Source organism: Bufo gargarizans, chromosome 9, assembly GCF_014858855.1.
Source record: "Bufo gargarizans isolate SCDJY-AF-19 chromosome 9, ASM1485885v1, whole genome shotgun sequence".
NCBI lineage: Eukaryota > Metazoa > Chordata > Amphibia > Anura > Bufonidae > Bufo > Bufo gargarizans.
In genome coordinates, this window is record NC_058088.1 from 191,496,261 (window position 1) to 191,520,718 (window position 24,458).

Consider the following 24,458-nt stretch of genomic DNA (forward strand, 5'->3'; position numbering starts at 1 on the left):
TTGAGGGGCATTTTTTTTTTTTTTTTTTTTTTTTTTTTTATCATTGCACATTACTCATTTTGGGCTAAAAAATATATATTTTTATTTTGTTTTATAAAAAATGTTAAATGTTCAGCCATTTCTGAGATACAAGGGTTAAAAATCAGTCTGTTTGCAAGCAGTGTGTTTTCTTTGAGTACCTCTTATCTCTGATCTTTTGACTTCATTAACACTTATTATTGCTCAGTCCTTATCAAACTGATCAGAATATGGCTTAAATAACGGTTTATGAGGTCAGGAGATCAGAGCTACACACGAGCCGTCAGAAAAAGACCAATTAAACAAATTCTTTTAACCCAAAATGAGTAAAATGCAATCATAAAAAAAATTGCCCCAAAGGTGTCCATAGCCTTTAAATGTACAGTAGGCTGTTTAAAACTAGACCAGACGCGGGCAGAAGGTGCACGAAATATCAGTATATGATAGATTTGGCACATCTTGCTATATTTTTTTTATTTTTTTTAAATAAAATAGATATTTATATATAGTTTTTTGTTTTATGACTTGCCTGGCTTACTTAGAGGGGTTATTCGGGAAATAATATAGATAACCTATCCACATGATCGGTCATCAATATCACATCGTGGGGGGTCAACTTCCCGGGACCCCCTTCGATCAGCTGTTTCTGTAAACTGCGGCAGTCACTATACAGCACAACTTGTAGCGTTTTGGTGTCCGCCTGGCGGTGCGGAGCCAAACGGATCCGTCCTGACTTGCAATGTAAGTCAATGGGGACAGATCCGTTTTCACTGACACAATATGGTGCAGTTGAAAAACGGATCCGTCCCCCATTGACTTTCAATGTAAGTCAGGACGGATCCGTTTGGACTTAGACTTTTTTTTAAAAAGAATAATGCGAACGAATCCGTTCTGAACAGATACAAGTGTTTGCATTATAGGTGCGGATCCGTCTGTGCCGATACCAGACGGATCCGCACCTAACGCAGGTGTGAAAGTAGCCTAAGACTAATATTTTGCACCATATTTTTAGGCAATTTGGCCCATTTCAGCCTGCCACCTTTTATCTAAGCCACCCCCACCCTCCCTCTTTGATGCTGCCTGATGAGGAGCATAAAGTGCCTGACACGAGGCAGACACAACAGTTTTTGGTGTAAATTCAATCAGAATTCTGGTGCATTAAGTTTAGTATTTTATATAGTGCCTACACATTCCACAGAGATGTACATAAAATATAATCACTCACATCAGTATAGATCAGAAGCTGCGCTACCTGCGGAAATCCAATCCCAACAGCCTCACCATTGTATGTACAGTATATCTATGTGTAACTTGTATGCTGTTGATGGACATAGAAAACTATATTCCTGTTTACTTTACTGGACAGATACCAGAAATCTCATCAAGATCAGGTGGGCATCATGGAATCCTATCCAGCCCTGGTGCTGAGTGAATCATTGGCTTACAGCACATCATTGAGCAAATTCTTTCGTGTAAAAGAAATATATGGGCAGGTAAGGCCGAAATATATGAAAACGGTAAGACCTGATAACACGATATTGATTTGATCTTGAAAAAATATTTTATTTTGTTCACAAAGAACATGCCCCCAAATACAGGAGCTCCTGAAGGTATTCTTGTCATAAGCCCAGTCCCCATCTCCAGTGACCTTGTAGCAACTCCAAATGAAGGTGTCCCTGTAGAGTCCTCCCATCCCACAGATACCGGTGAGCTCTCCCAGGAGCACAGTGCAGAGGATGCAGGCGTCGGTGTTCTCCAGCCTCCTGAAATAGAGGCCACAGAGGACAGCGATGGGGCAAATACAGTTGCTGAGCATGTCGAGCACTCGTCGCAGCCGAGCCGTGAAAATACTGCAGATGAGACTCCAGTATCTGAGCCACAGCATCGGCAGGTTTCTGAAACGGCGACTGCACAGCACGAGGTAGGTCATTGTTTCATCAATGGAATTTGATGATGTTGATCTTCACTTGTCAATGTACATTCTGTAAAATATCTTTCCTTCGTATTTATGAATAATTAAAAGGTTGACACAAGATTTAAATGTATCACCTATACACAGGATAGGTGATAAGTGTCTGACCTCTGAGACCCCCCCCCCCCCAGTCACCACAATGGGGGTCCTGTGTCCACGATATGTGAGGGAGCGGCAGCCGAGCATGCACACTGGTGCTCCATTCTGAAGAGAATTGTCTCCATCAGTCCCACAGTGATGAATGGAGTGGCTTGACCGCAGCTCCATTTACACAGGGGACCTAGGACCCCCCCGCAGTTGGATCTACATTAATTAGACCATAAATACTTATTCTGTAGATAGGTTTTCCAGGCTTTTAATATTGATGACCTATCCTCAGGATAGGTAATCAATATCAGATTGGCAGGTGTCCCACACCCAGCACCCCCGCCGATCAGCTGTATGAAGAGAAAGGCGCGTGCCGTCTCCTGTTTCTCTTCCTGCTGTAGACAGCTGATCGGCGGGAGTGCCGGGTATCGGACCCCCGATCTGATATTGATAACATATCCTTAGGCTAGGTCGTCAATATTAAAAGCCTGGAAAACCCCTTAAATGTTTGGACACCCCCTTTAAGAGTCCATACAGCTAATGAACAAATAAATATTTTTAGCATAGGTCATCCGCAGAGGAAACCCCTGTGATAAGTGAAACTTTCACAACCTCCAAACAACACACATACACGGTGCTGAAGAAGAAGGACACGAAGGTCCAGTCATCCATGGAAGATCAGCCAGACAGTGTGTTCTTTACGGAGGTTGCTATAGAGGACCCTTTAAATCTGGACCACATTGTTTTACCAGATGAGATGATTGCAGAACTTAAAAGAAGGTTAGTGCAGGCTATTTCTTACATACTGGACCTTTTTTATTACTCGAATCTTAGCTAACCTCCCACTTTCAGTCTCCGTCTGCGGTTCTATGAGCATCTGGAGGTTTGGTTTGATGAAACGGCGTCCAGTTCGCATAGTATCGTCCTTGCCAAGAAGGAAGAGCTGAAATCGGAGTTAGACCTACGCTGTCATCTGCATCAGCCTCGAAGTCGGCGCATAAAGATGGACATCCACAATGTTAGGGCAGGTACGGCATGGCTCACCCTTCCCTGTATAAAATTCGAAACGTCATCCAAATTCGTCCCCCTTTCTCTGCAGCCTTTGAAACTGCACTTCAGAAAAAGAAGCCTCAGAGGGTTATAGAATTTGCCCAATTTTACAAAACATTTTCAAAAAAATGCATCTAATATAAGAAAAGTAAGAACATTTTCACATAGTTAAAACTATCTCCTAACATTTTGTGTAGACGGCTCCTATCTGCATAGTTACAAACCACAAGCCAACCCTGTGTGCGGTGGTCCGCTGACTTCCATGTCACAGCTTGACCTCATTCAGTATCATCAGTTGCAAATTGTCATTACGACATGGCAATCTTCAATGTCACGTGGCCATGCAGTTTTAACGAGCAGCCCAAAATTGCTCCAATTAGACAGAAGAAAACCTCTGCATGGACTTTGTGTGTTCCCCTCTTTCCTCGTATAACCGAACTCTGGCTTGTCGCCATCTTTCCACACACCAAAAATGTACTGATCAGTTAATTGGCCCTAGCGTATGTATGTGTGACATAAGGAGGCCCACCGGGGACAGTGACGGATGTGTACCTGACTGCAGAACATAGGAAATAGATGGGAATAATAAATTATAGTAAGGACATCTCCAGCCTACTTTACCTTGAGGTCTGTCAATCTTGTATTTTAGCCGAGTTGCGCCTCCACTCAGATCGCGTTGACCGTCACTGCGAGGGAGTAAATGACGCGCTGGACAACCTAAAGCAAGAAAGCATTTTACTGATTGAGAAGATGAAAAAAGAGACCCAAAACTTCCGCAGCAAAATCAGCGGCATGGAAAATACGTTTCTGAATGGCAGGAAATCTGACAAGTGAGGCTTCTGTATTGTAAATTCTATAGCACTCTGCCTGAGGCTGCAAAACGGAGGTTATTATAGATTATAATGGACCTTAAAGGGAACCTGTCATCAACTTTATGCCGAGCTCACTGAGGGCAGCATAAAATAGGGACAGAAATGCTGATGTCAGCGATGTGTCACTAGTGGTTGCTGAGAACCAGCATCATAATCATTGCAGCCCAGACCTTGAAAAGAGTCACATCTACCTGAGAAGAGTCCTGGTTATTATAATCTCCTGCTCTCATCCACCCGCTGACGATTGGCAGTTCTCTCCTAGAGAGAAAACTCGGTAGAAGACTGTCAGTCATCAGCAGGTGGGCGGGAGATCATGAATAACCAGGACTCTTCTCCGGTGGCCGTGACTCTTTCCCAGGCCCAGTCTCCAATGATTGTGATGTTCTCGGCAACCACTTACATTTAACTTATAAATGACCGACCGCTGAAATCAACTCGCTGGTCTCTACTTTATACTGCCATTAGTTCCCAGGTTCCCTTTGAAGGGGGTGAGTTCAGTAAAGAGGTTATCCCACAAATAGGTAACTATATACAGTATAGATGACAAATGTTGTATTGCTGGGCCCCCAGCAATTCAGAGAATATAAGTCCCCAAGTTTCCTGTCTGAATGGAACTGTTATCAACCTCTTCATTCACGTCTCTGTGAGTCCCATAGAAGTGAATGGCACAGTGGACTGACATGTACACTACCACTCCATACAGACAAGGCACTTGGGGATCCCCAGTCTCCGGATCGGTGAAGGCCCCAGCAAAATCACCTATTGGGATAAGCCTGTTAAATGAACATTCTGTGGTCGATGGCCTCTGACTTTGCTCTGTGGGTGGAAATGCTCCAACAGAAACGCTCCTTGTATTGTCATTTAGACAAACAAGCGGACACGCCGTGACCCCATCCTGACTGCTTATGGCTGTGACGGCACTCCAGCTGTGGTAAAACTACAACTATGGCTGTGATGGCACTACAACTCCTATGATGCACACTTGCTTGGCTGTTCTCAAAACTCCATGGAAATGAATGGAGCATGCTGGGAGTCGTAGTTTCACCGTAGCTGGAGTGTCGGAGGTTAGTCTTCACTGGCTTTTGGGGTTACACTTCTTTTGATCACATTGCTGCAAATGTAATTCTTTTTGTAAGCTTTTATGCCTTTATCTACATTTCATAACATGATACTTTAAAGCAGGCATGCTCAACCTGCGGCCCTCCAGCTGTTGGAAAACTACAGCTCCCCCAATGCCCTGGTGTGGGCTGATAGCTGTAGGCTGTTCAGGCATGCTGGGAGTTGTAGTTTTGCAACAGCTAGAGGGCCGCAGGTTGAGCATGCCTGCTTTAAAGCTACTACCACTCTCATCTGATTGACACTTAACCTACCATCATCGGCCTAATACAGTTGTCCTTACAGACTCCTCTTCACTGTCCTGGTCCCATGTCTAGATCAGGATGACAGTGGCTGCCATCTGTCCACATTTACCTCTAACCCTGTATTCTCCTGCAGCAGAGATCATTTGGACCATGATGTCATACAGTCCAAAAACAAATATGATTTATTTATTTTTCTTCCATCTTGGTTTTCTGTTATTTTTTTTAACACTTTTTTTTCTTTCAGACTAGTCACCCTGTGCAACTCCCTCCCATCCATATTGGACAGTCACAATAGCGGAGTGCAGACCGCCATGAGGAACTATCGGCAACACGTGGAGGAGATGCTGGGAAAGTTGTGCGACACCAACTCTGATTTCATCAAGTCATTTCGGTAAATATTCTAACAAGTCTGACATAAAATGACAGTTGCAGGTCAGTTCTTGGGGTGTAAATCTTCCTTTAGGTTGTTTTCAGAAGGAGGAAACTTTTCTCCGGACGAGATTGAGATACTTCGCAAGAGATTGCACAAGGCATCGGCCACCATTGCATCCTTTGAGGGCTCCATCATGGTGGACTTGGAGGGACTGGAATCGCAATTCTTGGAGCAAGTAAGTCAGGATTTGTTGTCTGTGACTGTGTAACATTAGGGAACTCCCAACTTGTTTTATTTTATTTTATCTTGTATCAAGAACATGGCCACCATGTATAAAGTCCAGTCGGGACGGCATGGGAAGGAATCTCCTCATGAGGACAGTGTACTGATAACTTGGAGCCCGCTGTACTCATTAATAGGCCATACAATACTTATTATGCCATTTGGACTTATAGTAGAGCTGGCCTGTCCTTGGCAGGGGAGCATAGTATGATTACAGAACCGCTTTAGGCGTTCACTGTACCTATGCTGTCCTGCATGAATTGTAGTCAATGCGGATCTAGCAGCTTCTAGCATTATCCAGCTATACCAGATACTCTGGAAAGTTGTCCCTTTTCTGGATTTAATAATGCCACTGTGAACGTAACCTAACCTGGTGCCCTGATTTTCATTGTGTCGGTTGCAGATCTGCCAGTTCCCAGGCTCCTCTTCTACCATCCCAGATGGCTACGCTGCTTCTCAGACTACCTGGTGCATACTCTTCCTGTTTCCCTTCATGTGAGCAGTGCTGGCCAATTCAAAAGCAGGCCTCTGCCAGCAGGAAGTTTCTTGGACCACTGACGCACCCTGTGCATTGGGTAGTCTAAGCAGCAGGGCGGCCATCTTGGATGAGAATTGGCAATCTGCAGCTGAAAAGGAGGATCACCAGGTTGTTCTCTATTAAATGTGAATTTTTGTTTTTTGAAATCGGATACAATCTAGTGCATTGTCCCTTGCTGCTTAGGCCACAGAAGTTGTAAAGAAGTTTGAAGACAAATTCCTTAACATAACTACAGACATGATTTTCCTCGAAAACATACAAAAACTCCTGACAAACCTGCAGGTGAAGATTAAAGCTCTGGTAAGTGAGAGGTCATCCGGCACACTAAACTTTTTATAAATCCTGCCATATTGAAGTCATGCCCACATCACTATTTTAATCTACAAGGTTAGGAGACGTTTACTTTCTGCTAAGAAAGTTACTCCTTGTCTTGCTTGGTTTTTCTTCTTCCCATTGGGAGCTTCTCTTCACTCTTCTCATTATTTGTAGGTCGCAAACAGTAATTCTCAGTCTCAGCAGATCAACTCTTACCTAGAGCAGCTGCGGCTGAAGACGGACGCCTGCGCACAGCCAAACATTGACAAAGAGGTAGGTTGACTTTAGCTGAGCAGCCGGGTCTCTATGGTTTATTATTAACCTGGTGCTTGATGGTGAATCCATTCATTCAACACACATGATGGCACAATCCATAGTCTCCATTAGAGCTGACCTGTACTAATGTCTAAAACGTACATGGAGCCCGAGTGCCGTTTTTACTCCAAAATAATGAGCAGCGTAGTGATAGTGTGGTGTCCTCATAGACTAATACTAGTGATTGTGATTTCATTTACTAAACCGTTCCCTCAAATTGTCTATTGGGGGCTGAAAAGAAAGCTCTTCCCAGTTCTGTGGCATGCCGCAGGAGGAATAGAGCCTTAACCTGTCCCCAATAGACTAGCTGGAGAAGCTTTTTCTATCTGCCCCTGTGGCAGTGTGTCTTATAGTCCGAATGCTAATGACCACTTCCATTATGGAAGACATCATCAGCGCGTGGGAAGCGCTGCACTGGCTCTTCTCACCCTCCCTGGTCTTCTTCTGGGCCCCGCTCTGCACTGTGTCTTGATGGCGTACAGTGTCAGGACGTAGTGCACGTAGGTGCGCACTATGACCTGACGCTGTGCAACGGCCCTGAAGAAAGCCATGGAGTGGTGAGCGAGTGGCAGTGCTGTCCGGAGCAAGCGAGGTAAGTTTATTTTTATTTTTTTAACGTCTGATGGGGATGGGGATCTGATCTGAGGCTGATGGAGCTTGGGGGGGTCTAAGGGTCTGATGTGAGGTCTGATGAAAAAAAAAATTTTCTTATCTTACGCCTCAAAATATTAGGTGCTTTTTATAGTCCTAAAAAATACGGTAGATAATATACAGGGTCAGACTGGCCCACTAGAGCAGTGTTTCCCAACCAGTGTGCCTCCAGCTGTTGCAAAACTACAACTCCCAGCATGCCCGCACGGCCAAAGGCTGTCCAGGCATGCTGGGAGTTGTAGTTTTGCAACAGCTGGAGGCACACTGGTTGGGAAACACTGCACTAGAGTACCGGCCTAGGTCCAGTCTCTGAAGCCATAATGGGCCCAAAAAGTCCAGGAGGAACATCTCATTTGGAGCTGCCTTTTGGAGTTAACCACTTGCCACTAGGGTCTATTTCTCTGATTCAAAACCAATTAGACATTATTGATGATTTACGAGTTGGGCCCTAAGACAAATTTCCTCTGTCTTTTTCTGCGGGTCCTTGGTCACCTGTGCAAGGAACTGTTCTGTAGCACCCCCAGGTTCGATGGAGGCCTGAATGTCGTTCACCCATCTTGAATCGATGGCATACGCTAATGATATGATCATCATTTTACAAAATGGGAATACCCCTTCAGTAATGCATGTAGTAATTACCGGTGGTTTAACTTAATTAATTCATATTATTCTGGTTACAGGTAGTAAGCAGTGACTATCTCTATGCATTCATGAAAACCGTAATGGAAGAAGTAACGCAGAGAAGCCGGTATCTGTCATGTCTCCTGGTGAGTGAGCCGGTTATGTGGCTAAGATGTTACATTAGGACGTATCTCGCAGGTTACACCTAGTCTGCGGTTAAACAGCACTTCTGCCTAAGCTCTTTTTTAACAACTTGCAGGAACCCAACCCAGTTCTACAAGAATCTCCCTTGCAAGGTCCTATTGCCACGGCTTCACGTGGTGATGTCACTTCAAGACAAGAAGGGAAAGTGACGTTTGGGAGCCCCGACAGCCTGCTTAATCCAAGCAGGATTGGAAAACTGGCTCTGGATGATGCGGCAGTGGGCGTCATAAAGAACATCATGAAGTGAGCCTGCTAGCACAATTACACTTGGCCTAGTAGGATGATACTCTTATAACTAGGGGTGGGCGATATAAACTATATTATCGCCATAAATTCTGGCAACGATATAGATTTTAGCCATATCGCGATAGATGACCACAGAGCGGTAGCAAATTGAAGAAGCTTCTCACTCATCGCTCCGTGGCCTCTCGAGTCCCGACTCTGCACCGCGCTGCAGGGCCTTGCATTCACACATTAGTGCGCTGGCTGGCGCTTTGTGTGAAGTCAGGTCCCTCCAAGTGCATGCTGGGAAGAAGACGCGGTCCGTCTCCTGCAGACTCCATCAGCCAGTTGCGCACCCTGCAGGAAAGGTAAGTATATTAGCAGGGACCTGAATCTACCAGGGGGAGATGGGGAGGGGGGGTTATTGGCTACTGCATGGGGCTGATGGCGCTGGCTGGGGAATATGATGATGGTGGCAACTTACAATGGCATGGGGCTGTTGGTGCTGGCTGGGGGACATGAATATTATGGCAATGGCATGGGGTTAATGGCACTGGCTATGGGACATGATGATGGTGGCACTGGCATGGGGCTGATGTCGCTGGCTGTGGGACATGATGATGACGGTGGCAATGGCATGAGGCTGATGGCGCTGGCTGGGGGACATGGATGATGATGGCAATGGTATGGGGCTGATGGCGCTGGCTGGGGGACATGATGGTGGCAACTGACAATGGCATGGGGCTGTTGGTGCTGGCTGGGGAACATGAATATTATGGCAATGGCATGGGGTTAATGGCACTGGCTATGGGACATGATGATGGTGGCACTGGCATGGGGCTGATGTCGCTGGCTGTGGGACATGATGATGGTGGCACTGGCATGGGGCTGATGGCGCTGGCTGGGGGACATGGATGATGATGGCAATGGCATGGGGCTGATGGCGCTGGCTGGGGGACATTGATGATGATGGCAATGGCATGGGGCTGATGGCGCTGGCTGGGGGACATCGATGATGATGGCAATGGCATGGGGCTGATGGCGCTGGCTGTGGGACATGGATGATGGTGGCAATGGCATGGGGCTGATGGCGCTGGCTGGGGGACATGGATGATGATGGCAATGGCATGGGGCTGATGGCGCTGGCTGGGGGACATTGATGATGATGGCAATGGCATGGGGCTGATGGCGCTGGCTGGGGGACATGGAGGATGATGGCAATGGCATGGGGCTGATGGCGCTGGCTGTGGGACATGGAGGATGATGGCAATGGCATGGGGCTGATGGCGCTGGCTGGGGAACATGGATGATTGCAAATAGCATAGGGCTGACCTACAGAAGAAAATAATATATTGCGATATATCGTTATATCACACATGCTTCAAATTATATTGCGGTATAGATATTAGGCCATATCGCCCAGCCCTACATATAGCCCTCAAATATATCCAGTCCTGCTCGTGAAATACGACTTGTAATGTCTATTCCACTATGTAAGATGTGGTATATGAATAGGAAATGGACGTCTTGGTTGGAGAGTGACATCACTGCTGACTAACCTACTGATCTTTGGGTTGTCAGGAAAGCAGGATGCATCTGAGTGAATGGTTCTATGTGTGTAATACTGATTTGGCGAGTTAGCTAAGTGGCGGTGTGCCTTATGTGCTCCCTTGCTTCAAATTTATGATACAACATATAATAGTAAGATTTTTTTGGGGTTATGTATATTAAATTATACATGAAATCTTAAAAAATATATATATATTTCAGAAGGTTCACAGAATCATGAAATGCACCTTTAACTGTTTTCATTCTAAATTACAGGACTCAGAGAATATATGGCGAGGCACATCAGGAGCAGGATGAAGGGAATCCATCTCTGTCCTCTGTAGCAGGTATGGTCTATAGCATTCATGGCGAACCTTATAGAGACCGAGTGCCCAAACTGCAACCCGTATTTATCGCAATTTACCCTGAATACTACAGTCCAGTATATCCTCCATGTACTTTATCATTTAGCTATATATGCTGCCTACATTCAATGCGCTGTTCATGGTGCGCCCTGCGCTGATGAATGGCAGGAGAAGTCTAATGCATATTGGTACACCATAGACTTTTTCCAGGGCACTGGTGTCCACAGAGAGAGGGCTCTGGTATCTGTGCCATAGGTTGACCGCCACTGGTCTATAGGGTATATTCCCACATGGCAGTAGTAATGCAGGAGAAAGCTGCATCACTGCCACAGTCCACAGGCAAAACCTAATATTACTGCAAGTCTTGTGTATCATGGTTTTGGCCACAACTAAGAGCCATTTTATTAAAGGCATTTGGGCAATTGCGGACAAGAATAGGACATTTTCAATTTTTTTTGCAGAACGGAAGTGCGGATGCAGATAGCACATTCTGGCCCCATTGAAAATTAATGGGTCCGCACCTGTTCTGCAAAATTGTGGAATGGATGCGGACCCATTTTGCGGCCGTGTGAATGGACCCTATAGGAAAACGGATTCCACTTCTCATTTGTCAGACCTCTTTTGGAAAATGAAAGGGGGATTCTAATTGGTTGCCATGGGTAAATGTTCCTAAGGACGGAATCTCACAAACCAATGGAAAGGTGGCTGAAAGGCTATGTACACCTTTGGGGACATTTTTTTTTTATGATTGCATTTCAGTCATTTTGGGCTAAAGTCATTTTTTTCAATTGGTCTTTATTGAAAATGTTCAGCCATTTCTGAGATACAAGGGTTAAAAAAAAATCAGTGCCTTTGCAAGCTGTGACTTTCTCTTTTCGTTGAATCCCATCAGCTGACGGCTCAGCTTGCAAACAGACTGATTTTTTTTATTTTTTTTTTAACCCTTGTATCTCCGAAACGGCTAAATATTTTTAATAAAGACCAATTGAAACAATGATTTATTTATTTATTTTTTGCCCAAATTGAGTAAAATGCAATGCCCCTGAAGGTGTACATAGCCTTTAGAGGGTTGTGAGAGTTCAGTAAATATTCGGGCAGCCCCTATAAATGTGGTAAAATCACAAATGAACCTATATTTACCCCCTTTTGTCCAGCGCTGCTCTGCAGCCACAATGTGGCCAATTACTGGCTTCTGCAGTACATGAGACGTCACTGCTGAGGTCATTGATTGGCTGCAGTGGTGACCTGGCTGCAGTCGGCAGTGGGGAGGACCGGAGCACAGCTCTGGAAGCGGCAGTGGAGACCTGTTCGGGGGCTGCCTGAGTTTTTCATTGAACTCTAAGAAACCCCTTTAAAATCTGGAGATGATCTGTGATACTGAACTCTGGACCATGCAATATCTCTCAGTGTTCCATATTGTTCCAGTGTCGCACCAGAGTCTGCCCTTAGCACCACATCCTCCATTGCGACCCAGCAGTGGAAATAAAAAGAAGATTGGCTCAACTGAAGGAGAAAATGTCCCAGCCAAGTATACATCTCCCAGGTATCGTTTTTTTAAAATAAAATTGTCTATTTATTAAAGAGTCTCAAAAAGTACAAACAATTTGTAGCAATTTTCAGCTTACATCAAATAAAAGAATCGGTTTATAGCATGACCAGTAGCGGCCGTGCAAAGCACCTGCCAGCCGAATCCAAAGCCAGATTGTCATACATTAGATGGATAAGGGGACAGCAATCAACTGTCTAGTGCTGTGATTGCTAACCTCCGGCACTCCAGCTGTGGTAAAACTACAACTCCCAAGATGCACACTTGCTGGCTGTTCTCAGAACTCCATAGAAATGAATGGAGCGTGCTGGGAGTTGTAGTTTCACCACAGCTGGATTGCCGGAGGATAGCCACCACTGGAGCATATGTGGTTCATGAAAATCAAAATATTAGAGACGTGTGGAGCGAGTACCAGACTAGAGAGAAAAGGAAAAAGTGCCAAACACAGATACAAAAGGCTTTAACACAGACGTGGGTCTACTTCACTACTAGTAAAGATCGCAACTGTTTAGTAATCCAATAAGTGTCCCAAGCATCCCATATATCAGGGATGGCCAACCTGCGGCTCTCCAGCTATTGCAAAGCTACAACTCCCAGAATGCCCAGACCTGCCCACAGCTATTAGCCTACACCAGGGCATGGTGGGAGTTGTAGTTTCACAACAGCTGGAGAGCCGCAGGTTGGTTATCTCTGCCATATATAAAGAAAGAGTGCCCCTTTATCCTGAATTAAGGCAGTCATATACTCCATAGTTCTAATGTCTGCAGCCCAAGCGTACAGATCCGGGAGTGTTGGCAGATCAGTGCGTTTCCAAAAGCAGGCTATTAGGCTACTTTCACACTTGCGCTTGATCGGATCCGTTCGGAACGGATCCGATCATATTAATGCAGACGGAGGCTCCGTTCAGTACGGATCCGTCTGCATTAATAACTTTAAAAAAATTCGCAAGTGCGCAAGTAGCCTGCGCGGATCCGTTCAGACTTTCAATGTAAAGTCAATGGGGGACGGATCCGCTTGAAGATTGAGCCATATGGTGACATCTTCAAGCGGATCCGTTCCCATTGACTTACATTGTAAGTCTGAACGGATCCGCACGCCTCCGCACGGCCAGGCGGACACCCGAACGCTGCAAGCAGCGTTCAGCTGTCCGCCTGTCTGTGCGGAGGCGAGCGGAGCGGAGGCTGAACGCCGCCAGACTGATGCAGTCTGAGCGGATCCGCATCCATTCAGACTGCATCAGGGCTGGACGGAGGCGTTCGGGTCCGCTCGTGAGCTCCTTCAAACGGAGCTCACGAGCGGACCGACGAACGCTAGTGTGAAAGTAGCCTAAGACAAAGAGCCGCTTCCCGGAGCAGTCGGTCAGTTTTAACAAGGGGTTGTCCAGGAAGAATATTGGTGCTTTCTTCTTACAACAGCACCTACAGGTTGTTTGTGGTATTGCAGCTCAGCTCCATGCACTTTAATAAAACATAACCTGTGACGCTGTTTTTGGAGGAAAGCAGCCATGTGATGGCTACATTTCATTTGAATTAAAAAGGGGGCAACTTTTCACATAACCTTGAAGAAACTGGAGCGTTTTGTGTATACAGCTGTAGTGCAGACCTATGTGTTTCCATGGCTTCCGAGTACAAGCAAACGCTGTGTTGTATGATCCTGCATCCTATTTGGTTTTTTCTGCTGTCTGTAGGTTAGCAAACCGGGGGTGAAGTAGCACATGATCACATGATCTGACTACACAACGGGATTTTATTGAAGTCTGTAACCATGGAGACCTATAATTCTGCATAGGTGCAGTGTACATTAAACGGTTACTTTTTTTTTTTATATCCTAGAAGGGTATTATCTCACTACCCTTCAGAGCAGTGGTGTACAAGTGGCAGTGCTCATGATGAGGCCCCTACTTCGCCTCTTTTATGCTGTACAGTACATATTTTGATGTGCACACTCCAGTGTTGGGTGGGAGTTTGACTGCTGACCCCCTCACCGATCTTAAGAACAGGAGTCCTTTGTCTAACCACTGGCCACACACTTCTAGTGAATGAGAGACACAGACACCCCTGAGTCTCCATGTCTCTCCTAGACTATGATGGGATAGCAAATATAGATTTGTGACCACCTCTCTGCAGCAGAATAGGGCATAGAATGTAGCTTGCGGCCCCTGGATGGAGTCAAGCGCTGCATCTGAGCCCCCACTTACTAAGAGGTAAGGCTACTTTCACACTAGCGTTCGTCGGTCCGCTCGTGAGCTCCGTTTGAAGGGGCTCACGAGCGGACCCGAACGCAGCCGTCCAGCCCTGATGCAGTCTGAATGGAGCGGATCCGCTCAGACTGCATCAGTCTGGCGGCGTTCAGCCTCCGCTCCGCTCGCCTCCGCACGGACAGGCGGACAGCTGAACGCTGCTTGCAGCGTTCGGGTGTCCGCCTGGCCGTGCGGAGGCGTGCGGATCCGTGCAGACTTACAATGTAAGTCAATGGGGACGGATCCGTTTGAAGATGCCACAATATGGCTCAATCTTCAGGCGGATCCGTCCCCCATTGACTTTACATTGAAAGTCTGGACGAATCCGTACGAGGCTATTTTCACACTTAGCTTTTATATGCCAAAATAATGCAGACGGATCCGTTCTGAACGGAGCCTCCGTCTGCATTATTATGATCGGATCCGTTCAGAACGGATCCGATCGAACGCTAGTGTGAAAGTAGCCTAAGTTGACCCCACTGCTTTAATCAGACATGAACGTATTGGGGTCCATTCAAACGTCCGCATCTGTTCTGCAAATTGCAGAACGGGTGCGGACCCATTCATTCTCTAAGGGGCCGGAATGGATGCGGACAGCACACAGTGTGCTGTCCATATCCGAATTTCCGTAGGGCCCCCGATCTTCCGGTCCGTGGATCCGGAACAAAATAGAACATGTCCTATTCTTGTCTGCAATTGCGGGCAAGAATAGGCAGTTCTATAGGGGTGCCGGCCGGGTGTACTGCAGATCCGCAATACACTACGGACTTGTGATTGGACCCTTAGTGGCCTGCTCTATTTAGTTCCACAATATGTTCACGCCTGATTGTGCTGCCACTTAACAGTAAGATTAGTAAACTCCCATCATTTCAGTACGTTTATTTTTTTATTTTTTCTTTTGTAGTCTTCGTAAGCTGGTGAAACCAACAAGGTTTGACAAGAAATACCAGATTTTTGGAGAAAAGAAAGAGGAATCGGAGTAAGATGAAAGGAGAATGTTCTGTTACCATGTGATTCTGCCATGATCTATGTCTATGTGTTTTCTTTAGTTTTGTAGCTTCCCATTCAGTGCCCATATATTCAGCAGCGCTGTCCCAGGCAGGTTATCAATCAGTCTCTATACAGCATGAGGCCCGCAATCGTAAAGGGTCGCTAACTTTCAAAAAACATTTGATATGTCATAGAGACATATGAAAAGTTTAGATTGGTCAGGGTCTGAGCGCTGAGACCCCCAATGGATCTCTAGAATGAATAGAGAGAAGGGCGCTTATATCCTCACCGCTAAGGATGAGTTAGAGACGGGCAGGATGGGTACGATACGAGCGCATTTCTTTCCCCTTGTTCTGTAGATCATGGGGGTCTCAGCGCTGAGACTCCCACTGATCTAAATATTTGATAAGTTTCTATGAAGTATCAAACATTTTTTGAAAAAGTTGGTGAACCTTTAATTTTCTCATCCGTGTCATTGGGGCACACAGGCTTGACCATGGGTATAGCTGCTGCCACTAAGAGGTGAACACCAAGCACAAAGTGCTCCTCCCAGCAGCTCTACCCTTCCTACAGGGACTAAGTAAAAGTTAAGGCTAAGTTAGCTGTGTCCGTAGGGGGCAGACATCCCTGCTGTGCAGGTCTACTGATTGCACTACAGTCCACTGTTTGTTCTCTACCTCCAGAAGACAAGAAGGCACTGAGGGTCTCTAATCCTTTGTTTCCTACCATCAATCGGGTCACCTTGACCGTCCCTTCAGGAAGCCACCCCCTGTACCTTAGTAACTGCTCTCCCCAAGGGGTAGCACACCAAGGAGGGTGACACGGCTGGATTTTAGGACATATTTTCTATCCTAGGCACACACATAAACTTATGACATTATTATAGACAGTTTATCAGTATGTTGCTGTCACGGTACCTCCTGTGACAGAGGTTAGAAGATCTGAGAGACTGACTGCACGTGAGGGTAACTGACAGTCTCTTGATTCTCAGTGTTATTGTTGGTAATGACCACAGCTCTTGTCAGGTGCAGCTTGTGGTCATTACTGCTTCCCTATTTAGTTTTGTCTCACACTTCATACCATGCGGTTGATATTCTCTGCTTGGATTTGGAAGAGTTGGTGTGTGGACCTTTCCTGTGTTCCTGCTATAAGATAAGTTGTACTGCTCTTTGTACTTGGTCATTTCCTTGTGTTCACCTGGGAAGGAACCAGTGGTCTCATTCCCTGTCACTACCTCTAGGGCATTTCTGGGCTCCTAGGGTCTAGGTTCCGGCGTATGTATTTTCCCACCTTTTCATGCTGACAGGAGTCAGGGCCAGGTCTAGGGGTTTCCTAGGAGGTGACCTTTCCCCTCTCCTTAGCCTTGAGGCCTAGTTCTTTGTCTTTCCCCTTCTGTTGTTCTGGTGTCCCCCTCCTCTCCCCATTATTCGTGACAATTGCCTTGAATGTAAACTCTTTGTAATTTTTCTTTCAGTAATTTCAAAGGCATCCTGGCCTCCATTTTGTGGGAGAGCAATGATCACCTGCTGTATTTGGCTGAGGTAAAGGAGTGTGTAGCATTATACTCCCCTACCGATCCCCTGGTGCCCCTATGGTGGTGTTTCCAATGTCCACCCGCCTGCCTGGCATCCAGTGTGATGTGTCAGCCCATGTGACTGCTGCAGTCTGTACCCGCTGGAGGTTGGGAGACAAAAAACTGGCGGACCATGGATATGTTTGGATTTTTTCAGCACAAGGGAAAATTTGCTAAATCTGCAACAAATCAATGAACATTCTGTGACAGGAACTGATATACTTTGGATTCCAAAAATCTGCACCATGGATCAATTTCCATTTGGCCATTTTACACAGTCTTGTTAAAATCTCATCCACTTTGCTTTACTGTAATACGCTGCAATTCAAAATGGAACCTCCTCAACAATTCCGGGAGGTGTGGGTGTTCTCTAAGGCCCCTTTCACACGAGCGAGTTTTCCGCGCGGGTGCAATGCGTGACGTGAACGCATAGCGCCTGCACTGAATCCTGACCCATTTATTTCAATGGGGCTGTGCACATGAGCGTTGTTTTTCACGTATCAGTTCTGCATTGCATTAAAATCGCAGCATTTTCTATATTCTGCGTTTATCACGCAGCCCTGGCCCCATAGAAGTGAATGGGGCTGCGTGAAAAACGCATTGCATCCGCAAGCAAGTGCGGGTGCGATGCGTTTTTCACTGATGGTTGCTAAGAGATGTTGTTTGTAAACCTTCAGTTTTTTTATCACGCGTGTGAAAAACGCATCAAAACGCATTGCACCTGCGCGGAAAAAACTGAACAACTGAACGCAATCGCAGACAAAACTGACTGAACTTGCTTGCAAAATAGTGTGAGTTTCACTGAACGCACCCTGAACGCATCCGGACCTAATCCATCACGCTCGTGTGAAGGAGGCCTAAGGCGAGTTTTCCGTGCGGGTGCGATGCGTGCGGTGAACGTATTGCACCCGCACTGAATCCTGACCCATTTATTTCTATGGGGCTGTGCACATGAGCGGTGATTTTCACGCATCACTTGTGCGTTGAGTGAAAATCGCAGCATGCTCTATATAGTGCGATTTGCACGCGACGCAGGCCCCATAGAAGTGAATGGGGTGCGTTAAAATCGCATAGCATCCGCAAGCAAGTGCGGATGCGGTGCGATTTTCACGCACGGTTGCTAGGAAACGATCAGGATGGAGACCCGATCATTATTATTTTCCCTTATAACATGGTTATAAGGGAAAATAATAGCATTCTGAATACAGACTGCATAGTATAATAGTGCTGGAGGGGTTAAAAAAAATAAAAAATAATTTAACTCACCTTAGTCCACTTGATCGCGAAGCCCGGCATCTCCTTCTGTATCCTTTTGTTGAGCAGGACCTGTGGTGAGCATTAAAGGGGTTGTCCAGGTTCAGAGCTGAACCTGGACATCCCTCCATTTTCACCCCGGCAGCCCCCCTGACATGAGCATCGGAGCAGTTCATGCTCCGATGCTCTCCTTTGCCCTGCGCTAAATCGCGCAGGGCAAAGGCATTTTTCTGAGTTCCGGTGACATACCGGGCTCTCTATGGGGCTGACAGGCAGCCCGGTGACGTCACCGGCACTGATGGGCGGGATTTGGCTCTGCCCTAGCCAGTCAAACGGCTAGGGCAGAGCTAAAGCCCGCCCCTCAGAGCCGGTGACGTCACCGAACACACTGCTGGGCGGAAGTTACCGCCCCGGCAGTGTGTTATTGAAAACACAAGAGCCTGTGCCCTGCGCGATCTAGCGCAGGGCACTGGAGCGCATCGGAGCATGAGATGCTCCGATGCCAGGCTCAGGAGGGCTGCCGGGGTGAAAATAAGGGTATGTCCGGGTTCAGCTCTGAACCCGGACAACCCCTTTAAATACAGGTAAAGGACCTTTGACGTCAGATCACATGCTCCATCACCACGGTGATGGACCATGTGATTGGAGCATGTGATCTGACGTCACCACAGGTCATTTAGCCCACAGCTAGTAAAGAAGAGACCGGGAACTACGCGATCAAGAGGAGAAGGTGAGTTAACTTTTTTATTTATTTTTTAACCCCTCCAGCTCTATTGTACTAAGCATTCTCTATTCAGAATGCTATTATTTTCCCTTATAACCATGTTATAAGGGAAAATAATACAATCTTCAGAACATCAATCCTAAGCCCGAACTTCTGTGAAGAAGTTCGGGTTTGGGTACCAAACATGCGCAATTTTTTTCACGCGAGTGCAAAACGCATTACAATGTTTTGCACTCGCGCGGAAAAATCGCGCATTTTCCCGCAACGCACCCGCCTCTTATCCGGGCAAAAAAACTGACGCCCGTGTGAAAGAGGCCTAAGGGTACTACATGGGGTGTAAATTACAAAGGAAAAAAAAATCCATTGTGGATTTGCCACAGAATTGCAGCAAAATCTGCACCTTTTACACACAGATTTTGCTATGGGTTCTGTAACAGATTTGCCACACCCTATGCATTGCTATGCATTTACTTTAGCTGTCATTTTGTTTTGTTTTTAATGTGTAGCGCATGTGATAATGATTATTTGTGCAATATGCTTTATTAGGTGATTTTGTACTTTTTTATTACAAAACTGGCTCTGTAGTTGTCCCTAATCTGTCTTCAGGACATTGCTGCTACTGTAGTATCCGTGAGATGTTGGTAATACCACATTTCCTCCGCTGTAAGAGAAATGTAGGACCCCCGCAGTTTTTCTGGATCGGTATGAATAGGAGTTTTTGAGTGTGCATATTGTAACGACACCTCGAACTCCATAATAGTTTTGCAGATATCATGTTTATGTACTTGTATAGACGGAAGGACATTAAAGGCGCTAGAATAAATAACTCCATTATTTTGCCCAATGCTGCTTTATCTGTAGCTAATTTGATTAATGTGTCACAGGAATTCTACAAGAAGAAGGAGCGCCGCCCTATAGCCCGGCCAGACTTACTGCAGGAAACATTTGAAGACTGTGCTGACACTTTAGTCATCAAGCTTCAGTCCTATGAGAATCAGGCCCTGGAGTATCACAATAACTGCGTCCTTGGTAAAGTTATGCTTGCGTAGATGGTAAGATTGTCTCCCGAGTCTATGGGAATTAATGCAATTAATTCCTCCTGTAATTACAGAGTTCCGGGAGCAGTTGGAGCTACTTGAGAAGTTGATGAGTCTCATTACACCTCTTAAAATAAGAAGCCTGAGGGAGGAAAACATGAACTTCATGCAAGACTCTATTGCCAGCACCCGCCAGCCCTTTATGAAGGAGATCGAGCAGTGGAACCAGACAAAAGTAATTCTCTTTCACTTCTGTAGTGTATTTGTTTCCACACATCTGGGTAGGGACATGCGCCCACATGCGGCTAAAACTCCACAAATATTTTGTCGCCAATGGCCACACAATTTTGCAGGTAATTCCATGGCTGTGCGCCCAAAATTGTGTGCCCCTTGGCCACTGTAATTTTACGATTTTTTCAGAAAGTTGTGAGGACCCCCCCCCCCCCCCCCCCCCCCCCCCCGTAATCATCAGCTAATGTTACGTGAAAAAGCTACTGATGGCATTACATTCTCCATGCAGGGACTTGGAAGTTCCTACTAAAACAGTCCTACACCTGCTGTGCACATGGGAAAGGGGTTGTCTGGTCAGATTGGCACGGACACTTTGAGGAGGTGAATGGGGGAAATAAGCATCGATAAATTGACACTTAGGCACCAAGAACAATGCCTAATGGAAAATCTGTTCCCCCTGTCTGCTGTGTGCTGGCAGGGACATGACAACCGCACAGAGCAATGGTTGTATGAAGTCAAGAACCCTCCCAGGCTTTATATATGCTGCATGATCAGTTAGTCTTATGTTGTCTTCCAGGAAGAAATGAAGAATCTGCTGAGACCGAGCCTGGGACATCCAGATAACTGGCACACTTTAGATCAGCTCTGCAAAGAAGAAGAGAGGAGGCAGAGAGAAGAGAGGGGGGGGATTGATCACAATGCCCAGTGCCTAAAGGTAGGAGATACATGGAAATACAGCTATCAGTCTCCTATCCATTGTGCCATTCATCATTGAGTGAGCACAGGCATAGTGCATGTAGGCGGCTGCTGCTGCTACTAAAATGTACCCAGACCAGGTGGATTCACACTGTAGTGCATTTCATTTATTTTCGCAGTGTACATTTAATGTACCGTATATGCTGGGAAAACTTCTGTCATATATGCCAAACATATTCATACATTGAATTCACCCGACTGAGGCCAAAAGAGTGTCCTTTTTACATACATCGAGCTGGTAAAATTTCATATAATTTTGTTTGATAGATGTACCAAACAATTATACACCGTATTTTTCGGACTATAAAACACACCAGACTGTAAGGCACACCTAGGATTTAGAGGATAAAAATAAGAAAAATATATATATTTTTCATTAGACTTCAGATCAGACTCCCATTATAACCCCATTCCTCCTCAGATCAGACTCCCAAACTCCAGCAGATCTCTGTATCAGACCCCATTCCTCCTCAGATCAGACCCCCATTTCTCCCAAGACCTCAGATTAGACCCCCCAAACTCCATCAGACCTCTGTGTCAGACCCCATTCCTCCTCAGATCAGACCCCCATTTCTCCCAAGACCTCAGATCAGACCCCCCAAACTCCATCAGACCTCTGTGTCAGACCCCATTCCTCCTCAGATCAGACCCCCATTTCTCGCAAGACCTCAGATCAGACCCCCAAACTCCATCAGACCTCTGTGTCAGACCCCATTCCTCCTCAGATCAGACCCCCATTTCTCGCAAGACCTCAGATCAGACCCCCAAACTCCATCAGACCTCTGTGTCAGACCCCCATTCCTCCTCAGATCAGACCCCCATTTCTCCCAAGACCTCAGATCAGACCCCCAAACTCCATCAGACCCCTGTGTCAGACCCCAATTCCTCCTCAGATCAGACCCTAATTGTATCCCCATTTTTCCCAAGTCCACCCAAGATCCCAAAAAATAAATAACTTGCTGCTCTGGACCACGCTGACACTCACCGCTCATTGGTCTTCTACAGACCCGCGCTGCACTGTGACCTGACTTTGCTCACCTACATGCTCTATGTCCTGATGCTGTGTGCAGTCAGGACACGTGCATTGAGATGCTCAGAAGACGACCAGGGAGCAGTGAGTACAGCCAGCGCAGCGCTTTCCTCACAGCTCCCTGCGCCTCCTGCATGCTGATGATCGTGTCCATAATGAAAGCGGGCATTGCCATTCGCACTATAAGATGCACTGACGTTCACTCCCGCCACGTGTGTGAACACACCCTAATATGTGTGAAAGATTTCCTTTAGCTTGCCTCTATTATGAGCTTCATTTACCATCGACCTGGCCCGAGTGATGACGTGTTCTTCGGTCACATGGCCTAGGAACAGCTCAGCCCTATAGAAGTGAATGGGGCTGAGAATAATACCAAGCACAGCCGCTATACAATGTACGACGCTGTGCTTGGCAAATACGGAGCAGGCCGCGGCACTCACAGGACTGCTCATGCCTTCTCAAAACGCTGGTCGCTGGGAGTCCCAGATGTCGGACCCCCAACGTTCACATAATGATGACCTATGTGGAGGGTAGTTCCTCAGTACTAACATCTTGGAAAACCCTTTTAATGATGTTACCTTTCACAGGAACGTGTCTCGCAAAGTATGCAGCATTTTGTCACATCTCTGGCGTCCCTCACCGAGCACATGCTGCTGGAACTGGATGAAGCGCTTACTGTGGATGACGTGTTACCCGCCAGTAAGTGGAAGGGAATCGGAGAAATGTTGCTTGGATCATTCATTGCGTCTTGAGGTCAATAAGTAAATCGATGGCATGGATTTTCTCCAGACTGTCCAGTACGTCAGGCTGTAGTTTAGACTGCTATTGAAGGCCATGGGGACAGAATGCAGGTCAGGCACAGCACCGGTGAAGTCACACTCCAGATTTGGCACAGACATTTCTGCAACTGAGAATCTGTATGGATTTGTTTCCCCACAAACCCCATTCAGATGACCGGGACAGTCGCAAAAGATTCTGCAACAAATGTTCCGGAGAATATGTAGCGTATCGATATATTGCTATGCCCCCTCCTTAATGATGGTCTCAGTTTATCCACGTTATTATAAAAATAAATGAACCGACAGAAAACCTTTTGAGTACCAGATACTTCACACTATGAAACAAAACTATACCCTCCAGCTGTTGTAAAACTACAACTCCTAGCATGCCCTAATAGCTCTAGGCTGCCCAGGCATCCTGGGAGTTGTAGTATTGCAATGGCTGGAGGGCCATAGGTTGGGCATGTATGATTTTATATAGTCATTTAATGACATGATCTCAGATTTGTAATATGTGGCTTATTCAGCCTTAATCTGTGGGGCTGTATATCCAGCCGGAGCCCCATATTGTTCCACAGTAGAGTTTAATGTGTCTCTAATGACATCTACAGAGAAGGAAGTTCCAAAGGAGAAGCTTTCAACACTGATCAGACGCAAGCAAGCTGGCCGACCATTAGAGAACACAAAGTACCAGCCTCTGATCGAGCGCGGCTGCAGGTAACACTAGGGCACGTGGGGGCATAAGGGTAAGAGTTTCCCGCACAACAGATTTACACCTGTCTCATTTATCTGAATGGGGTTTGGAGAAATCCATGAGACTGCTGGCAAAACCACCCCCATTATGATGAACCTAACAAATATGCTACTTGTGAAGCCTCCTTTGAGACGCTGATGCATCACATCACAGGTCTTATTCTTCTTCATGTCATGTTTCTACTCGCAGGGTTTGGCCCGGTATCTCCCTGTCATCTGTCCTTACAGAGATTAGAGAGGCGGCAGCAACTGCCTCAGTAACCACCGCCAAGACCACCCTAATTCACGTCTCCACAGTGGAAGCTCGGGATGCTGCTTATCTGGTAATATTCCTTTTATAATGTAGTCTTATGGAAATATCAGCGGATGTGACTCCGCCATGTCTGCACTGTCCACAGTCTTAGGGTCCATTCACACGTCCGCAATTTCGTTCTGCATTTTGCGGAACGGAATTGCGGACCCATTCATTTCTATGGGGCACCACAATGTGCTGCCCGGATCCGCAATTCCGATCCCGAAAAAAATAGAACAGGTCCTATTCTTGTCCACAAGAATAGGGATTTTCTATTAAGTGCCGGCGATGTGCGGTCTGCAAAAATGTGGAACGCACATCGCCGATATCCGTGTTTTGCGGATCCACGGATCCGTGGATCCGCGAAACGCACACAGACGTGTGAATGGACCCTTACTATGCAAGCATCTGTGCATGCCTGAAAGCTCTGAACTCGTGCAGATGCTCATACCGCAAGAAG

The 24,458-nt window shown here is 46.3% G+C and overlaps 1 protein-coding gene across 1 annotated transcript in view; it reads left to right on the plus strand.

Moving 5' to 3' along the window:
* The window catches only part of CCDC180 (coiled-coil domain containing 180), a 43,201-nt gene that overhangs the window by 17,239 nt on the left and 1,504 nt on the right, over positions 1–24,458 (plus strand). The window contains exons 15-35 of the mRNA XM_044305602.1: positions 1,385–1,511; positions 1,598–1,939; positions 2,640–2,857; positions 2,930–3,105; positions 3,777–3,957; positions 5,605–5,751; positions 5,824–5,968; positions 6,737–6,853; positions 7,043–7,141; positions 8,515–8,601; positions 8,715–8,902; positions 10,706–10,776; positions 12,220–12,337; positions 15,484–15,558; positions 17,044–17,110; positions 20,005–20,149; positions 20,232–20,392; positions 20,966–21,103; positions 22,762–22,873; positions 23,565–23,670; positions 23,897–24,029. Coding sequence (XP_044161537.1) covers positions 1,385–1,511; positions 1,598–1,939; positions 2,640–2,857; positions 2,930–3,105; positions 3,777–3,957; positions 5,605–5,751; positions 5,824–5,968; positions 6,737–6,853; positions 7,043–7,141; positions 8,515–8,601; positions 8,715–8,902; positions 10,706–10,776; positions 12,220–12,337; positions 15,484–15,558; positions 17,044–17,110; positions 20,005–20,149; positions 20,232–20,392; positions 20,966–21,103; positions 22,762–22,873; positions 23,565–23,670; positions 23,897–24,029 — 2,953 coding nt within the window. The remainder of the gene's footprint in view (positions 1–1,384; positions 1,512–1,597; positions 1,940–2,639; positions 2,858–2,929; positions 3,106–3,776; positions 3,958–5,604; positions 5,752–5,823; positions 5,969–6,736; positions 6,854–7,042; positions 7,142–8,514; positions 8,602–8,714; positions 8,903–10,705; positions 10,777–12,219; positions 12,338–15,483; positions 15,559–17,043; positions 17,111–20,004; positions 20,150–20,231; positions 20,393–20,965; positions 21,104–22,761; positions 22,874–23,564; positions 23,671–23,896; positions 24,030–24,458) is intronic.